Source organism: Hemitrygon akajei, chromosome 26 (genome assembly GCF_048418815.1).
Source record: "Hemitrygon akajei chromosome 26, sHemAka1.3, whole genome shotgun sequence".
Taxonomy (NCBI): domain Eukaryota; kingdom Metazoa; phylum Chordata; class Chondrichthyes; order Myliobatiformes; family Dasyatidae; genus Hemitrygon; species Hemitrygon akajei.
In genome coordinates, this window is record NC_133149.1 from 45,673,658 (window position 1) to 45,693,191 (window position 19,534).

At 44.3% G+C, this 19,534-nt stretch overlaps 1 protein-coding gene across 4 annotated transcripts in view; it reads right to left on the minus strand.

Moving 5' to 3' along the window:
• sik3 (SIK family kinase 3) overlaps positions 1-19,534 on the minus strand; it is a 344,954-nt gene that overhangs the window by 157,438 nt on the left and 167,982 nt on the right. For all 4 annotated transcript variants that reach the window (XM_073030105.1, XM_073030106.1, XM_073030104.1 and 1 more), the window contains exon 4: positions 2,364-2,525. In XM_073030105.1, the coding sequence (XP_072886206.1) occupies positions 2,364-2,525 (162 nt within the window). The remainder of the gene's footprint in view (positions 1-2,363; positions 2,526-19,534) is intronic.

A 19,534-nucleotide genomic window follows, 5' to 3' on the forward strand; every position in this document is an offset into this window, starting at 1 on the left:
CATAATCTTAAAATTTCTTCTCATTATATTTTGTTTACCAACATCAAAAGCCAATAGAAAATAGGGAAGGGGTGGAAAGAGAGCACAAAACAGAGCAAGTCAAGAAAATTTCAAATACTATTCAAACATGTAAAAGGTTAACAAAGAACTAAGCTACATATTATTAGTTAAAATTGATGTTAACAGGAAAACTGACGTTAACAGGAAATTAATTAAAACTGATTTAAAGGATTTAAAGGCATGTAAAATATTATGAATTAACAGTCTGCTTTAACAGGCCTGGCAAGAACTATCACATTCTGCCAACAGAATTTAGAACATTTGGCTACAAGCTAAGCCAAAACAGTTTATAAGAATGAAGGTCTGTTTTATGGAACAGTGCAGCCAGGCTCAGCTCAAGGTTACTGTCAGCAAGATGCATGCCGATCTGCTGCCAATTCAAAACATTAGCACAGGTTTCACAGCAATTCTTATTGAATGAAGGCTTCAATTTTAAGATTACTAATAAAGAATGTCAAATTATCCTTAAGATGCATACTTGCACAAATTCTACCTGGTCTATTTCAACCAAATATCTAAATCAAGGTGCTATCCAAACAAAGCAGCAAGTTAAAAAATCTGAGTAATTGATTTCATTTCTAAAGAAACATTGATCAGGGGTGAAAATAAAATCAACCTCTAAGGTAAAAGCAATGCTTTGTGTCTGGAAGTACAAATTAAAATAGATTAGTGTAGTATTTGTGCTCGCTGTTAATGAAATCATCAAAATTACTGCAGTAATTATAATCCTTCATTTTCTAAGCTCTCATAGGGTTCTTCTTATACCAATCAAAAACGCAAAACATGCACTAAAGCAGGGATTCCCAACCTTTTTTGTGTCATGGACCAATAACATTAAGCAAAGGGTCCATGGACCCCAGGTTAGGAAACCCTGCACTAAAACCTGTGAGCATCAGTGGGTTTATAAAAGATAGAGGCTACTTCTATAAACCCAATGATTCTCACGACGACCTGGATTATACCTCACCCCACCCTGTCACTTGTAAAGATGTCATCCCCTTCCTCAGTTCCTCCGTCTCTGCCGCATCTGCTCTCAGGATGAGGCTTTTCATTCAAGAGCTAATGAGATATCCTACTTCTTCAAAGAAAGGGCTTCCCTTCCTCCACCATCAATGCTGCCCTCACCCACACCTCTTCCATTTCACACACGTCTGCTCTTACCCCATCCTCCCGCCACCCTACCAGGGATAGGGTTCCTCTTGTCCTCACCGACCACCTCATCAGCCTCCACGTCCAGCACATATTTCTGCGTAACTTCTGCCACCTCCAATGGGATCCCACCACCAAGCACATCTTTCCTTCCACTCCCCCGTCCCACTTTCTGCTATCCACAGGGATCGCTCTCTGTATGAAACCCTTGTCCATTCATCCCTCCTCACTGATTTCCCTCCTTACAAGTGGAACAAGTGCCACACCTGCCCCTACACCTCCTCCCTCACTACCATTCAAGGCCCTAAACAGTCCTTCCAGGTGAGGCAACATTTCACCTGTGTGTCTGTTGGGGTCATTGTCTGTGCTTGGTGCTTCTGGTGTGGCCTCCTGTACATTAGGTGAGACCTGATGTCGATTGGGAGATCGCTTCATCGAACACCTACACCACAAAAAGCAGGATCTCCCAGTAGCCACTTATTTCAATTCTACTTCCCATTCCGACATGTCAGTCTATAGCCTCCTCTACTATCGTGATGAGGCCACACTCAGGTTGGAGGAGCAACACCTTAAATTGCTTCTGGGTAGCCTCCAACCTGATGGCATGAACATCAATTTCTCAAACTTCTGGTAATTGCCCCCTTTCCTTCACTATTCCTCATTCTCGTTTCCCTCTCTCACCTGATCTTCTTACCTGCCCATCACAACCTTTCTTCCATGTCTTCTGTCCTTGCCTATCAGATTCTCATTTCTCCAGTCCTGCATCTCTATTACCGATCAATTTCCCAGCTCCTTACTTTACCCCCTCCCCCTCTCCCGGTTTCACCTATCACCTACCACCTTGTACTTCTTACTCCTCTCCCACCCCTCACCTTCTTACATTGATTTCTCCTCTTTCTTTCCAGTCCTGATGAGGGGTCTTAGCCCGAAACATTGACAATTTAAGCCTTTCCATAGATGCTGCTTGGCCTACTGAGTTCCTCTGGCATTTTGTGTATGTTGGTTTGGATCTCCAGCAGATTTTCTCATGTTTGTGATACATCTGTATTGTATGTTGACCATTCAATGCTCTGATTCAAATGTTTCAATCCATGCAAAGTAATTCATATCAAATTTAGTAGTTTACAAACAATGACAAATTAAAATCTATGTACCTGCAATCTTTATGTTAAGGTTAGCATCCAGGAGTAAGTTTTCAGCCTTTAGGTCTCTATGAACAATGTTTCGACAGTGACAAAAATGGACAGCTGCAACAATTTGCTTGAATTTCTTTCTGGCTTCCTTCTCTGCCATTCGTCCATGGGCCACAAGGTGATCTACATTTTTGAAAAATAAGAGGGAAAGAAGGCACAGTGTCAGGTACATGAATTAAACAACAGCTGCAGCAAGTGACACCTCACATCTTTCTGTCAGTAACTGTGATGATACTAAACAACAATCATATAAAAATTAGTCTTTGGTAAATTTATTAAGACCAAAAGCTATATACTTTTTTTTATGCACCACTGCATTATTTCCCTGAACAACTAACAGATATTTTTGTTTTAATCAACATGAAAAAATTAATGCAGAGAATAGGAACAATTCATTAGCTTGAAGGCAAGTCCATCATATCTAATACATATTTTAGAAAAGCCAATTATAATTAGCACACAAACACGATTTCAGTAGTTTTATTGGTTCAAAGTAAAATACTAAAAAACTATGTATAATTTTAAAGGACCATGCTGTCTCCTGAAAAGACCATTGCCTCTAACAACAGAAATCATGTTCAACACAAGACCAAATGGATTTTTTCATTCAGATTGCAACCATGCAACAAGCTGAGATGCCAGAACCTAGACAGCTCAGTTTAGGCTAGGAGAGAAAAAGCAAATAGTAAAAAGTCTCCCTTTGCCAGGCTGAGCCATCATATCTCCTGGTAGGATTTCAAATGCAACATTTACAGCAAGCAGAAGAACTGAGAATCTACAATTAATGGGATGTTTTCCTTAAGGATATTATATACATTTAAACAAAGGAAAACTACAACAATACCAAACATGCAGCTATGCAGATTTGAGTTTAATGCACATTCTTGACAAAGTAGTATTGGAAATTTAGTTTTCCCAAATTAATTCACTATGAGAGACTTCAGAATAGCTGAATTTAGTAGTTATTCATAGTTAGCTTGAGAAGGATATTGCCGCTTTAACAAGATTCATGGCTTTCTCCCTGAACTGCTGCATTCCTTGCTCCTATGCTGCTACCAACTGTAGAATGTACAGATTCTTAAGCAAGCAACAATAAATGAACAATGACAGCATTTAAGTTAGGACAAAATACAAGTTGGAGGGAGACCTTGAAGTGATAGACTTCTTGGAGGTAGAGTCACAAGGACGAAATGGCCCTTTAAGATTATACATTCAGCCCTTCAAATGTCTCACCCCACACCTCCATTCATAGGGCCTTCTTGGAGGAATTTCCTTTTTAACCCAACCAATAAAATTCCATGCTAACAATTAATGGCAACCATGCAGAATATATAATTTTCTTTCAGAATATCATACACAGCTTTCAAGATGAGTACACGCAGTACTGATTGACCGTTCATACACTGATCAGTTTTATGATAGTTGTGAAAAAAACTATGTTGTGACATGTTTGGCACAGCTTTGTGGGCTGAAGGGCCTGTATTGTGCTGTAGGTTTTCTATGTTTCACTGCAGACAGAGCACAGCTGCTAAGCAAAGCAGTCACCTAAATTGGACTTCATATTATCGATGTAGAGGAGGCCACATCAAGAGCATCAAATAAGGTAGACAAGGTGAGACATTACCTTGTCTGAAAGGGATGTTCTGTCCATGAATGGAGATGAGGGAGGAGGTGTCTGAGCAGGATCAGTCCAGGGATACCTTTAGTCTAGGTGAAGGGCCTCGACCCAAAACATTGCCTGTCCATTTCCCTCCCAAATGTTGCCTGACCCATTGCGTATTTCCAGCAGCTCTTTTTTTCCTCAATACAAATATTTCTTTCTTTTTCAAACACTACTTTCAAAAATGCAATGCTAAAATTGGGCATTGAGTTCAGTGTCACAAGAATACAGTTTTCCAATGAGACCTCAGTCATTCAGTAGCATCATCAGGGTGTGCACTTTCACTCCAAGGTAGTAGCATTTCAAAACCTATCAGTGCCAACAACTGGAACTTTATGGTTCAGAGACACATTTCTATTAAGTGTAGTTATCGAAAATTTGGACTAAAGCAGGAAATCAGATTTGTGGTCAAGATTAGTCACGATCTAATCAAGAGCAGACTCTCAAATGGGTACAATGGTTTATTCTTGTTCCTATATTGCTAGGTTTATATGATTCCAAATTCAAAGCATTCCAGATGTTACAAAATAGGATCTGATGATATCAGTCTGGTAAATATTTCACTTTTACATGAAATACTAAACTGGTAAAATAAATCAAAGGGTAGGATGTACCAACAGACTGATGCTCTGCCAAGAGATGAATAAAGTGATAGCTGTAAAAGTTTATGTTTTAGTAAATCTACAAATTGCTACAAAATTGAATTGCATGGAAATTCACAAAATCTGAAAGCAAGGTCCATCCACTATCAATTATATTAAATTTTTGTTAATGCAGTGTGCATTTGATTCTGGATTTTAAAAATGATTTTTAACTGTAAAATGTAAAGGAAGTTACAATTTTATGAAGGCATTCCCTCAAGTCCAAGAAGCACAATTTGTAAGTACTTACCTCAACACCAATATAGCCTACATTATGAAATCTGTCTAGATCACAAAATACATTTGCACATCATTCTCTTTTGATAAAGCCACTCAATTCTACAGGATCATTCATAGATGCAGGATTGCTATCATTTAGGATCACTTCAAATTCTTTTCTAGATCTTTCTCCTATGCCTTAGATTCAGCCCATACATGTTGCAGGTTTGTACAAAGGTTTATTTGTCACGAAGATTAATATCACTAATTTAATTCCTTCTGCTGCATTCTACTTCCCAGCCTAAGAAAAGCAACCATCTCCCAAGGTTCTATTTCTAAATATTTTTAATTTACTTCTTGGATTTTCCTCCCTATCAAACCCAAGGGGTATTTCTTCAGGAGACATCTGAACCTCATGCTCCATTCCATTGAAACTCTACCAAATTTTCCACCTGGCCTCTGTAGTTCTGAACATGACCCCATTTCTAATTTTCTTGCCCTTTCCAAATTCTCCAAACATAACACACATCCATGGTCTTCATTTCAACTCCTTGTGTAAATGTTTCCAATCAACGTTCCACCCTTGTTATGGCACTAAATTAACTTCAACAGAAGTTACACTATGCATCATTAACTAAGGTGCATTGTCCCTGTTTCATCACACTGCAATTTCTCATATTTATGAATTCTTTGTTATGGTCAAGCATTCCCCCACTGCCCCTCTACTGTGAATCAGTAGAACTAACTCCTGTTCGTTGACTTCATAGTACAACCAAAGCATCTTTCAATGCTCTCCAATGATCCATTTCTAGCAGCATTCTTTTCATCTAAGTGCTACCTTTTAAATCCAGTCACAAATTCCACATATCAGTCAGGCCCTGCTAAATCGAATTCTACCACATTCTCCTCAATCTGAGCTTCTAACTTCACATCCTTTCCATCATTGTTAACTACAGACACACCATATCAATCCACCTCATACCAGTATACTTATTATTGCAAGCTTTATCGACACTTGTGTCACCTGTAGACTTATTATCTAAACACTCCCCAGGCTCGTATATCATCCTCAACTCTCACATTACTTATATTCTTCCCCTTACTCAATACATGTCAAATCATCCTTCTCAGTTCTTCAGGGCCTCTCTAATGAAAAAGAGAAGCCAAAATCAATCATGTGTCAGGGAGAACCCAACAGTACAGTTAATATAACAGCAGGAAAATCGGGAATGGAATTAGACATTGTTGGGCATAGCACATTAGAAAATATACAGAAGGAGAAAGAAGTAAGAGGATTAGCAATAATTATAAGGGATAATTTAATAGCAGTGAAAAGGAAGACAAAAAATAGATTCCATACAAAGATTTGAGGATCAGTCACATTAAAAGGCATAAACTATATAAGGTAGTGGTCGCCAACCCATCGATCGCGATCAACTGGTCGATCTTCGAGACTTTCCCAGTAGATCCCGAAAAAAAATAAAAAATAAATACACAAATACTGTTGAGAGATTGTTTCCGGGTTGTGGGATTTTAGTTCTGTTCTTTCTGCCCAGTGCGCATGCGTGTAGCTTCTCCGCCATGCACTACACAGTGTAATTCAGTGGTCCCCAACTACCGGGCCGCGAGGAAACGATATGAGTCAGCTGTACCTTTCCTCATTCCCTGTCACGACCACTGTTAAACTTGAACCCACGCAAGGTCATCAGTCACCTAAACGCAGTGATACCCTTGCACCAGGGATCACTGGTTGGCCTCGTGCGGCCGGCAAGAAGTGCCATTGTTACTGGCCTGGAGCGCGGACAGATGGGTCCCTCTAAACCTGTTCAGCACACCGAATGTTCACGGGGAACCCAGTGCTAAAATATTCGCAGACGACCTAATTCAGGCTCAGGGTTTCATAAGTAGCAGAGCAGCTATCGCGCAGCGATCTACTGAAACAAACTTTTGTCAGCCGATAGATCCTACAAGGGGGGGGCGGGCGCGCGTCCTGTCGCACTCCTCACTTGGTCACTCTTTCCGGACTGCGACTGCCATGGGGACCTCCGGCCCTGACTTTGTCCTCTCACCCCACCCATGACCAGCTGCACCTGGCCAAGGCGACTGGTGGCGGGCGGGCAGGAGGCTGTCTAATGAGGCAATGAAGCACTCAAAACTGCTTTGGCACCTTGAATCCAAGCACCCTGCACTTAAAGACAACCCGTTGAGATTTTTCAGCAGAAAAAAAAACTTGAGCAAGCAGGACAGCAACTAAATGCCGAGAGCCGCGAAAACTAAATTGCGGAATAGACTGGACATAAGGAATCTGCTTCGAGTATCACTGTATTCCGGTCATGTTTAACAACCCACCCCCCACCCCGTCGGCCAGTCCGCAAGAATATTGTCATTATTACACAGGTCTGCGGAGCAGAAAAAGGGGTGGGTACCCCGGTGTTTACACATTATTTCTACTTCCGGGTTGTGGGGTTTTACTTCCAGTCTTTTCTGCCCCGGTGCACATGCATATAACTAATCGATCTGGGATCAATCTTGCCTTTCATTAAGGCCAGTAGGGGATCTTGGGCTTAAAAAGGTTGGTGACCACTAACATAAGGCTACGCAAGGTAGGTGAAAGAATTATGCAAATTGAGGAAATGAGTCAAAAAGCATACAGGGGGAATTTCACCCACTGCAATATTAACTAAAGAATCTAGGAAAAAGATAGAGTTTTTACTACACATATCTAATAAATCTTTATGAAAAGATGTAGTGCCAAAAAACAAGCCAACACGATACCTACATTTATGGAGAGAGAACAGATCCAGAGAATCTAAACCAGTCAGTTTAATACTGCATTGAAAAATAATGGAATTCCTATTAAAGGTGATAATTGAAGAACAACTGGAAAAAAAATTATGAATAGTCAGCATCAATTTCAAAGAGAAAAAAATTTGTTTCAAATGAAGACAGTAAAACAAAGTAGGTACTGATAAAATTAAACAATATGCCGAAGGAATTCAGTGACTTGATCAAGGAGCCGCTGTGTGGGAAAGGAATTGTCAGTGTTCCCGGTTGAAAACCTGGATTAGGACAGGCTCAGGCCTGGATATCAATAAAGCACATAGATTTCATAAAGTACACCATGATAGGTCTATAAGTAATATTGGAGAATGCAAAGCCATAAAACAAGCAGCAGAATGAATTTCTCATGGGCTTCAAGATGGAAGACAGGGTAGTCATTCACAGTGGGAAATGCATTGAGTTCTACCATTCCCATTAATAATTTAAACCCTATGAGTCAGAAACAAACTTTCTGAATTTTCAGATGATACCTTTTTTTTAAAAAATAGTGCACAAATGCTCAATATCAAGTCAAATTTATTGTCATTTCGAACATAAACTGCTGGTACAGTACACAGTAAAAACGAAACAACGTTCCTCCAGGACCCTAGTGCTACATGAAACAACACAAAACTACACTAGGCTATATGAGACAACACAAGGCTACACTAGACTACGTAAAACAACATAAAAACTGCACTAGACTACAGCCCTGCACAGGACTACATAAAGTGCACAAAACTGTGCAGGGAAGTACAATAATTAATAAACAAGACAACAGGCACAGTAGAGGACAAATTACAATACAGGTAGTCCCCGAGTTACGAGCATCTGACTTACGGACAACTTGCACTTACGAACCGAGGAAGGAGAATGCCGTCCGCAATTTTAAGTCAGATCACGACGCATCCGCCATTTTAAGTTGTTGCCGTTGTCACTGTGTTGAATGCTTAACTTTGTATTTGGTTTAAATTTTTCTTAGTAAGATTCACCCTGACCCTGCACCACACCCCACCTCCGTTCTGGTCGGCTGGTGGCGCAGTGAGATCAGTGCTGGGCTCGAGAACGGAGTTTCCCGAGTTTGATGCAGTGACAGACCACTCCTGTGCCGGGTTGATGTCGAGCTTGCAACTCGACCTTGTAAAAAAAGAACACTGTCACCTCCAGTTTAAATTCCCACGCGGAATATTGTGGAGAATCAAATACCCAAACCCAGCACATTGTCCCATTTAACCTGTCACAATGCGGTGGAATTTAGGACCCGGGGAATTCAGTGTGGAGGTCCTTAGGACCCAACGGACCTTGGGAGCCGTCGGAGCTCAGGACCTGCCGCCCGCAGTGTTTCTGTTCCATTGACGGGAAGCGATCGCGATTGAAAATAAAGTGGAAATAATAAAACGTTTGGAAAGAGGTGAAACGCCATCAGTCATTGGAAAAGCATTAGGCTACAGTCAGTCAATGATCAGAACAATTTTAATGGATAACGGATAAAGTGAGAATAATGGAGCATGTGAAAGGCCCTGCCCCAATGAAATCTACAATTATTACTAAGCAACGCAGTGGTTTAATTATTGGAACACATATGTTTCTTAAGTGTTTTATATGCATAGAAAGGTAAAATATATACTATATACTAAGACAAACGTTTGACTAACTGACGCTAAGTAATACCAGATGTACTTGTTCCGACTTACATACAAATCCGACTTAAAGAAGGACTCAGGAACGGAACTCATATGTAACCCGGGTGACTGCCTGTATAATAATAAATGATGTAGATGTCAGTCTAGACTGAGGAGGACTACAAAATAGAAACAGAAAACCTGCAGCACAATACAGGCCCTTTGGCATACAAAGCTGTGCCGAACATGTCCTTACCTTAGAACTACCTGGGCTTACCCATAGCCCTCTATTTCCTAAGCTCCATGTATCCATCCAGGAGTCTCTTAAAAGACCCTATCACTTCCGCCCCCACCGCCGCCGCCGGCAGCCCAATCCACGCATCACCACTCTCTGCGTAAAAAACTTACCCCTGACAGCTCCTCTGTACCTACCTCCAAGCGCCTTTCAACTATGCCCTCTTGTGTTAGCCATTTCAGCCCTGGAAAAAAGCCTCTGACTATCCACACAATCAATGCCGCTCATTATCTTGTACACCTCCTGATGCACCATCAATAACTCACGCTGAGACGTAGGAAGCGAGGTATCAGCTTTTATTGACGGGAAGAATGAACAACACTACATCCTGGGGAATGAGGCAGGGCAACAGGACTCAGTCGCCTTTATACAGGGGTCTGTGGGAGGAGCCACAGGAGCAGTCAGCAGGGGTCTGTGGGAGGAGCCACAGGAGCAGTCAGCAAGGGTCTGTGGGAGGACCCACAGGAGCAGTCCAGACAGGTATATGTAGTTCACCACGTTCACCCCCCCTTTGTTTTAAAAGAGTCCCCAGGTGGCGAAGTTTCTTACAAGTATATTTACAGGTTAAGTCTATCAGGTGGTCGAATCTTTCGCTGCGATCTACGTAGCTCCGGCTGCAATTGCACAGGTGCCGGAGGTGGTGATGGCACAGGTGCCGGAGGTGGTGATTGCACCGAAGACGGAGATTGGGCTGGTTCTGGCCCAACTGGAGGTGTCAGGGATCCCTCACGTGTGTGCGAGGCCCCTGGAATAGACGCGTACGAGATGCCCGGTACATGAGCGTCGTGAGGAGTCTGGGTGTCGCACGGTGTGCGCGGTGTCACCTTGGGTACAGGGTTCATAGTTACCGTGGAGTGTACGGGGTAGTGGTCTGCTGCTCTGGCGGGTGCCAGGTTGCGGACAGAGACCGTGTCCTCCCGCCCATCAGGCAAGACCACGTAGGCATACTGGGGGTTAGCATGCAGGAGGTGAACCCTCTCGACCAGCGGGGAGTATTTATTACTCCTCACATGTTTACGTAGCAGCACTGGCCCCGGGGACGTCAGCCAAACTGGTAGGGTGGTCCCAGTGACAGACTTCCTGGGAAAAGAGAATAGGCGTTCGTGAGGGGTGGCATTAGTGGACGTACACAACAGGGAGCAGATAGAGTGGAGTGCCTCAGGGAGGACCTCCTGCCATCGGGAGACCGGCACCCTTTTGACTTAAGGGCTAAAAGTGTGGCCTTCCACACTGTGGCATTCTCCCTCTCCACCTGTCCATTCCCCCGGGGATTATAACTCATGGTTCGACTAGTAGCAATGCCCCTAGCTAGCAGGAACCGGCGCAACTCGTCACTCATAAAGGAGGACCCTCTATCACTGTGGATATAGCAGGGATATCCGAACAGAGTGAAGAGCTGGCGCAGGGCTTTTATGACGGACGTGGTAGTGGTGTCGGGGCAGGGAATGGCAAAGGGGAATCGCAAGTACTCGTCAATAATACTGAGAAAATAGACATTGCGGTCGGTGGAGGGAAGGGGGCCCTTAAAGTCAACACTCAGTCGCTCAAAAGGGCGGGTGGCCTTGACAAGCTGCGCAGTGTCAGGACGGTAGAAGTGCGGTTTGCACTCAGCGCAGATCTGGCAGTCCCTGGTCATCGTCCTGATGTCCTCCAGGGAGTACGGCAGGTTCCGGGCTTCAACGAAATGGTAAAATCGGGTGACTCCCGGATGGCAAAGATGTGCATGAAGGGCATACAGCTGGTCGAGCTGTGCGCTAGCACACGTTCCCCGGGATAGGGCATCAGAGGGTTCATTGAGTCTGCCAGGCCGGTACAGGATATCATAATTGTAGGTGGAGAGTTCTATTCTCCACCGCAAAATTTTATCATTTTTGATTTTGCCCCGCTGTTGGTTGCTGAACATGAACGCAACTGAGCGCTGGTCGGTCAGCAAGGTGAACCTTTTGCCAGCGAGATAGTGCGTCCAGTGCCTAATAGCTTCCACTATGGCCTGGGCTTCTTTCTCCACCGCGGAGTGTCGAAGTTCAGAGCCTTGAAGGGTACGAGAAAAAAATGCCACTGGTCTGCCTTCCTGATTGAGGGTAGCAGCCAGCGTGAAGTCAGAGGCGTCACTCTCTACTTGGAAGGGAATGGTCTCGTCCACCGCATGCATCGTTGCTTTGGCAATGTCCCCTTTAATGCAGCTGAAGGCCGCGCAGGCCTCGGCAGAGAGGGGAAAAGTGGTAGACTTGACCAGGGGGCGGGCCTTGTCTGCGTAATGGGGGACCCATTGGGCGTAATAGGAAAAAAAACCCAGGCACCGCCGGAGGGCCTTGAGAGTGGTGGGAAGAGGGAGTTCTAACAGGGGGCACATACGGTCGGGATCAGGGCCAATGACCCCGTTCTCCACGACATACCCAAGGATAGCGAGTCGGGTGGTTCTGAACACACACTTGTCCCTGTTATAAGTAAGGTTCAAAGCTTCGGCCACTTGGAAAAATCGTTGTAGGTTGGCGTCGTGATCCGACCAGTCGCGATCACAGCTGGTGATGTTATCTAGATAGGGAAATGTGGCCTTCAGCATGTACCGGTCCACCATCCGGTCCATTTCCCTCTGGAAGACTGAGACACCATTTGTGACACCAAATGGGACACGCAGGAAGTGATAGAGCCTGCCGCCCGCCTCGAAGGCGGTGTAGGGGCGGTCCTCTGGGCGGATGGGGAGCTGGTGATAAGCGGATTTCAGATCTATCGTCGAGTACACCTTGTACTGAGCTATCTGGTTGACCATATCCGCGATGCGGGGTAGGGGGTATGCGTCAAGCTGCGTGAACCTATTGATGGTCTGACTATAGTCCACAACCATCCTATTTTTCTGCCCAGTCCGAACAACAACCACCTGGGACCGCCAAGGGCTTGTGCTTGGCTCGATGATCCCCTCCCCGAGCAGCCGCTGCACCTCTGACTGAATGAAGGCCCTGTCCCCTGCGCTGTACCTCCTGCCTTTAGTCGCCACCGGTTTACAGTCGGGGGTCAGGTTGGTGAACAGCGATGGGGGAGGGATCTTGAGGGTGGAGAGGCTGCAAGTAGTGTCAGTAGCACAGCTATCGGCATGGTGCTGGGCGGGATGTGTGGTTCGGTGTGTATGTGCGTGTGGTAACGGAGTATATGGCGAAGTCCAACCAAACTGAGGATTCCTGACAGTGAGTGGTGGGAGGGGCCCGTCATATGCCATAGTCACACTTTCGAGATGGCTCTGGAAGTCCAGGCCCAATAGCACAGGTGCGCACAGTCGAGGCATGACCAGGAGCGCAAAGTCCCGATATTCTGTGCCCTGCACCACCAATGTCGCTACACAACCCCCCCCCCCCGGATGTCTGTGGAATGCGACCCAGAAGCCAAGGTGATCCTCTGACTTACCGGCTGTGTCACGAGTCCACAGCGTTGCACTGTGGCCGGGTCAATAAAACTCTCAGTGCTGCCTGTGTCAAACAGGCAGCTAGTCCTGTGTCCCTCCACCAGGATGTCCATCATCGACCTTGCGAGCTGGTGCGGAGCGCTTTGGTCGAGGGTTACGGTGGCCAGAGTTGAGCCGTCCAGGTGCCCGGTAAACTCCGGCGAGTCGGGGGCGGGGCATGGTGACGCCGGCAAAGATGGCCACTCACATCCGGGCATGCAAGATGGCGGCCCCCTGGTCGCACACGGGTAGGTAGGGGCGGGGCATGGTGATGCCGGCAAAGATGGTTGTTCACATCCGGGCATGCAAGATGGCGGCCCCCAGGTCTCAGACGCAGCGCTGCTCGACCTCGACAGTGCTTCTCCCTATAGATGCTGCCTGGCCTGCTGTGTTCCACCAGCATTTTGTGTGTGTTGTTGTTTGAATTTCCAGCATCTACAGATTTCCTCGCGTTTGCTCCCACGATTGATGTAGGCCAACACACCGTATGCCTTCTTAACCACAGAGTCATCCTGCGTAGCAGCTTTTGAGTGTCCCATGGACTCGGACCCCAAGATCCCTCTGATCCTCCACACTGTCAAGAGTCATGCCATTAATGCTGTATTCTGCCATTGCATCTGACCTACCAAAATGAACCACCTCACACTTACCTGCGTTGAACTCCATCTGCCACTTGTCAATGTATTCTATTTTATACATTGATTCTTCTTGTTTTCTAACTTTAATCATGTCCAACCTCTGCTGATATCATTCCTTGTTTGGTTATTCTGAAATATTCAGCTTTCGCAGCTCTGTTACCAAGTTGGTTTTTCAGAATGAAAAATTCTCAAATTGTATTATCAACTCAAGCAAGAAATCAGCTCTTGCTGGAGTTAGAAGGTCAGAAAGCAGTACTTCATGTTAAAATGTCCAGTGGTAGCAACTGAATCTTAACTTTGCACGAATCATTCCCATCGCCATACATAGTTTTTAATTTTAAGAGCACACGATTATGCCAAATCTAGAACGTAACCAGTGAGCAATCGACTTTCTTGGTGTAGAACATTAGAGCTGTTGCTAAAAAATGAGTGTCATATGAATGCTGAATAAGAGGTGGCATGACTAGAAAATATTGCACAAGAGTTTCAACAAGGAAAATTGTAATGGTGCTGTTTTCTGTAATTATATTTCTTCGCATCCAAGATATCCTGCAGTGGGAGGGAGAACAGCCAGAGGTCGTGGTACATATTGGTACCAATGACATTGGCAGGAAAAGGGAGGAGGTCCTGAAAAAAGACTACAGGGAGTTAGGAAGGAAGTTGAGAAGCAGGACTGCCAAGGTAGTAATCTCTGGATTACTGCCTGTGCCACACGACAGTAAGAATAGGAATAGAATGAGGTGGAGGATAAATAAGTGGCTGAGGGATTGGAGCAGGGGGCAGGGATTCAGATTGCTGAATCATTGGGACCTCTTTTGAGGCAGGTGTGACCTGTACAAAAAGGAAGGGTTGCACTTGAATCCCAACGGGACCAATATCCTAGCAGGGAGGTTTGTTAAGTCTACTGGGGAGAGTTTAAAGTAGAATTGTTGGGGGGTGGGAACCGAACTGAAGAGACTGGGGAAGAGGAGGTTAGCTCACAAACAGAGAAAGCTTGTAGACAGTGCAAGAGGGAAGATAGGCAGGTGATAGAAAAGGGACGCACTCAGACTGAAGGCTTGAGATGTGTCCATTTTAATGCAAGGAGTGAGAACGTGAATCAGTACTTGGAGATATGATGTGGTGGCCATTACAGAGACTTGGATGGCTCAGGGACAGGTTTGGTTACTTCAAGTGCTGGGTTTTAAATGTCTCAGAAAGGACAGGGAGGAAGGCAAAAGAGGTGGGGGCGTAGCACTATTGATCAGAGATAGTGTCATGGCTGCAGAAAAGGTGGACACCATGGAGGGATTGCCTACAGAGTCTCTGTGGGTGGAGGTTAGGAACAGGAAGGGGTCAATAACTTTACTGGGTGTTTTTTATAGGCTGCCCAATAGTAACAGGGATATCGAGGAGCAAATAGGGAAACAGATCCTGGAAAGGTGTAATAATAAGAGTTGTCGTGATGGGAGATTTTAATTTCCCAAATATTGATTGGCATCTCCCTAGAGCAAGGGGTTTAGATGGGGTGGAGTTTGTTAGATGTGTTCAGGAAGGTTTCTTGACATAGTATGTAGATAAGCCCACAATAGGAGGGTCAGGTGTCAGATCTCTCAATGGGAGAGCATTTTGGTGATAGTGATCATAATTCTATCTCCTTTACAATAACATTGGAGAGAGATAGGAACAGACAAGTTAAAAAAACGTTTAACTGGAGTAAGGGGAATTATGAGGCTATCAGGCAGGAAATTGGAAGCTTAAATTGGAAACGTATGTTCTCAGGGAAAAGTACGGAAGAAATGTGGCAAATATTCAGGGGATATTTGTGTAGAGCCCTGTATAGGTACGTTCTAATGAGACAGGGAATTTATGGTAGGGTACAGGAACTGTGGTGTTCAAAGGCTGCAATAAATCTAGTCAAGAAGAAAAGAAAAGCTTACAAAAGGTTCAGAGAGCTAGGCAATGATAGAGGGCTAGAAGATTATAAGACTACTAGGAAGGAGCTTAAGAAGGAAATTAGGGGAACCAGAAGGGGCCATGAGAAGGCCTTGACGTGCAGAATTAAGGAAAACCCCAAGGCATTCTACAAGTATGTGAAGAGCAAGAGGATAAGACGTGAAAGAATAGGACCTATCAAGTGTGACAGTGGGAAATTGTGCATGGAACCGGAGGAAACAGCAGAGGTACTTAACGGATACTTTACTTCAGTATTCACCATGGAAAAGGATCTTAGTGATTGTAGGGATGACTTGCAGCAGACTAAAAAACTTGAGTATGTAGATATTAACAAAGAGGATGTGCTGAAGCTTTTGGAAAGCATCAAGTTGGATAAGTCCCTGGGACCTGATGAGATGTACCCCAGGCTACTGTGGGAGGCGAGGGTGGAGATTGCTGAGCCACCGGCAATGATCTTTGCATCATCAATGGGGACGAGAGAGGTTCCGGAGGATTGAAAGGTTGCAGATGTTGCTCCTTTATTCAAGAAAGGGAGCAGAAATTGCCCAAGAAATTATAGACCAGTGAGTCTTACTTCAGTGGTTGGTAAGTTGATAGAGAAGATCCTGAGAGGCAGGATTTATGTACATTTGGAGAGGCATAACATGAGTAGGAATAGTCAGCATGGCTTTATCAAAGGCAGGTCGTGCCTTACGAGCCTGATTGAATTTTTTGAGGATGTGACTAAACACATTGATGAAGGAAGAGCAGTAGATGTATATATGGATTTCAGCAAGGCATTTGATAAGGTACCCCATGCAAGGCTTATTGAGAAAGTAAGGAGGCATGACATCCAAGGGGACATAGCTTTGTGGATCCAGAACTGGCTTGCCCACGGAAGGCAAAGAGTGGTTATAGACGGGTCACATTCTGCATGGAGGTCAGTCACCAGTGGAGTGCCTCATGGATCTGTTCTGGGACCCTTACTCTTCGTGATTTTTATAAATGACCTGGATGAGGAAGTGGAGGGATAGGTTAGTAAGTTTGCTGATGACACAAAGGTTGGAGGTGTTGTGGATAGTGTGGAGGGCTGTCAGAGGTTACAGCGGATGCAAAACTGGGCTGAGAAGTGGCAGATGGAGTTCAAACCAGATAAGTGTGAAGTGGTTCATTTTGGTAGGTCAAATATGATAGCAGAATATAGAATTAATGGTAAGACTCTTGCAGTGTGCAGGATCAGAGGGATACTGATTTCTGAGTCCGTAGGACGCACAAAGCAGCTGCTCAGGTTGACTCTGTGGTTAAGAAGGCGGATGGCGTATTGGCCTTCATCAATCGTGGAATTGAATTTAGGAGCCGAGAGGTAATGTTGCAGCTACATAGGACCATGGTCAGACCCCACTTGGAGTACTGTGCTGAGGTTTGGTCGCCTCACTACAGGAAGGATGTGGAAGCCATAGAAAGGGTGCAGAGGAAATTTACAAGGATGTTGCCTGGATTGGGTAGCATACCTTATGAGAATAGTTTGAGTGAACTCGGCCTTTTCTCCTTGGAGCGAAGGAGGATGAGAGGTGACCTGATAGAGGTGTACAAGATGATAAGAGGCATTGATGGTGTGGATAGTCAGAGGCTCTTTCCCAGGGCTGAAATGGTTGCCACAAGAGGACACAGGTTTAAGGTGCTTGGGAGATGTCAGGGGTAAGTTTTTTACTCAGAGAGTGGCGAGCGCACGGAATGGGCTGCCGGCAATGGTGGTGGATGCGGATACAATAGGGTCTTTTAAGAGGCTTTCAGATAGGTACATGGAGCTTAGTAAAATAGAGGGCTATAGGGAAGCCTAGTAACTCCTGAGGTAGGGACATGTTCTTCACAACTTTGTGGGCCGAATGGCCTGTATTGTGCTGTAGGTTTTCTATGTTTCTTTCTCAATTATGTGACAACCTTTTAACTTACTTTCCTGATATTTCTAAACTAAAGGATTCAGTCTTTGCAATTCACACTTTCAAAAAATCTTTCAAATTTTGTAGCTTATTAGATATTTTATGCAATTTCAGAAAATGATACTCTTATTAATTCTCCCTTCCTTCTCAGTCCTGAAGAAGGATCTCAGCACGAAACGTCAACTATCTATTCATTCCCATAGATGCTGCCTGACCTTCTGAGTTTCTCCAGCATTTTGAGTGTGTTGCTGTAGAAAATTAAGTAGTACCTGAAAGCACAACTGAAGATACAATTTTTAAAATGCTTTTTGATTTTAGAGAACTCCATTGAGAAGCACAATTCAAGTGCAGAGGACAAATACTAGCAATCAATGTGAAAATAAATGTCAATTCATGAATAGGAACAAGCACAGTCAATTTTGATTAGAAACACTGATGTTTTATAGAAGAGTGATCTCAGATGAAAGGGAATTATTTTACTAATTACAATTATCACTTACTGTAAAAAGATCAGCTGGCAGAGAGGCAAATAGGGCAGTAATTTTCATCAAGGAGAGGGCCGCACCAGTCATATCAAAGAGGCCTAAATTCAATCTGTTGCAAACTGCCAAATCGTAGGAGATGAAGGTTGATGTGGGGAGGAAGGTGCTGTTCCCAGAGGTGGTGCAAACCACACTTTGACCAGACATTGTACTATGGGAGGAAGGATATGAGGAGGCTCACAAGAAGAAGGCCCTGAAGTACCAATTGTCCAGGCATGCAGGGACAAAGAATGGCAGACGTGGCACCATGGAGATCTGCTGTAGAGGGTTCCTGGCAAGTTCAGCATGGAGATTGCTGTCTGTGCTCGGCCTTGATGAAAAGAGCTAGAACTAAGCAGCTCGCAGGATGGGGGAGGAAGCAGAAAGAGCCTCGTGCTGGATATGGAGCAGGCGAGAGGAATTGAGCTAAAAGTCAGGAGCAGAGTGGCAGTGACTTGGCCACCACTGCTGACCCGCCAACTGGAGAATGTAGTGGTTAAGAGTTGAAACGCTATGAAGGTTGGGCACCACCCGATGACATCTGTCCTTGGCCCAAAAGCTACGGTTACCTCATCAGGTAACTAAAGAGAGGACTGTGATGCAAACACTATTCTTAATTGCACAAGCTTCAATAAAAATATAAAAGACAAAACAATTTGCAAGCTGGTGCTCACTGTCTTTATTAACCAACAAAAACAATTACATGCCATCAAAATCTTAAATCAAGTTACTTTCTCTTTCAGAAACTATTCAATAACTAAGAAACTTACGAATTAACTCAACATATTGATACAGTTACAGTGGCATGCAAAAGTTTGGGCACCCCAGTCAAAATTTCTGTTGCTGTGAATAGTTAAGCGAGTAGAAGATGAACTGATCTCCAAAAGTCATAAAGTTAAAGATGAAACATTCTTTTCAACATTTTAAGCAAGATTAGTGTATTATTTTTGTTTTGTACAATTTTAGAGTTGGAAAAAAAAGGAAAGGAGCACCATGCAAAAGTCTGGGCACCCCAAGAGATTTGAGCTCTCAGATAACTTTTACCAAGGTCTCAGACCTTAATTAGCTTGTTAGGGCTATGGCTTGTTCACAGTCATCATGAGGAAAGGCCAGGTGATGCAAATTTCAAACCTTTATAAATACCCTGACTCCTCAAACCTTGTCCCAACAATCAGCAGCCATGGGCTCCTCTAAGCAGCTATCTAGCACTCTGAAAATTAAAATAAATGATGCCCACAAAGCAGGAGAAGGCTATAAGAAGATAGCAAAGCATTTTCAGGTAGCCGTTTCCTTAGTCCGTAATGTAATTAAGAAATGGCAGTTAACAGGAACAGTGGAGGTCAAGTTCAGGTCTGGAAGACCAAGAAAACTTTCCCAGAGAACTGCTCGTATGTTTGCTAGAAAGGCAAATCAAAACCCCCGTTTG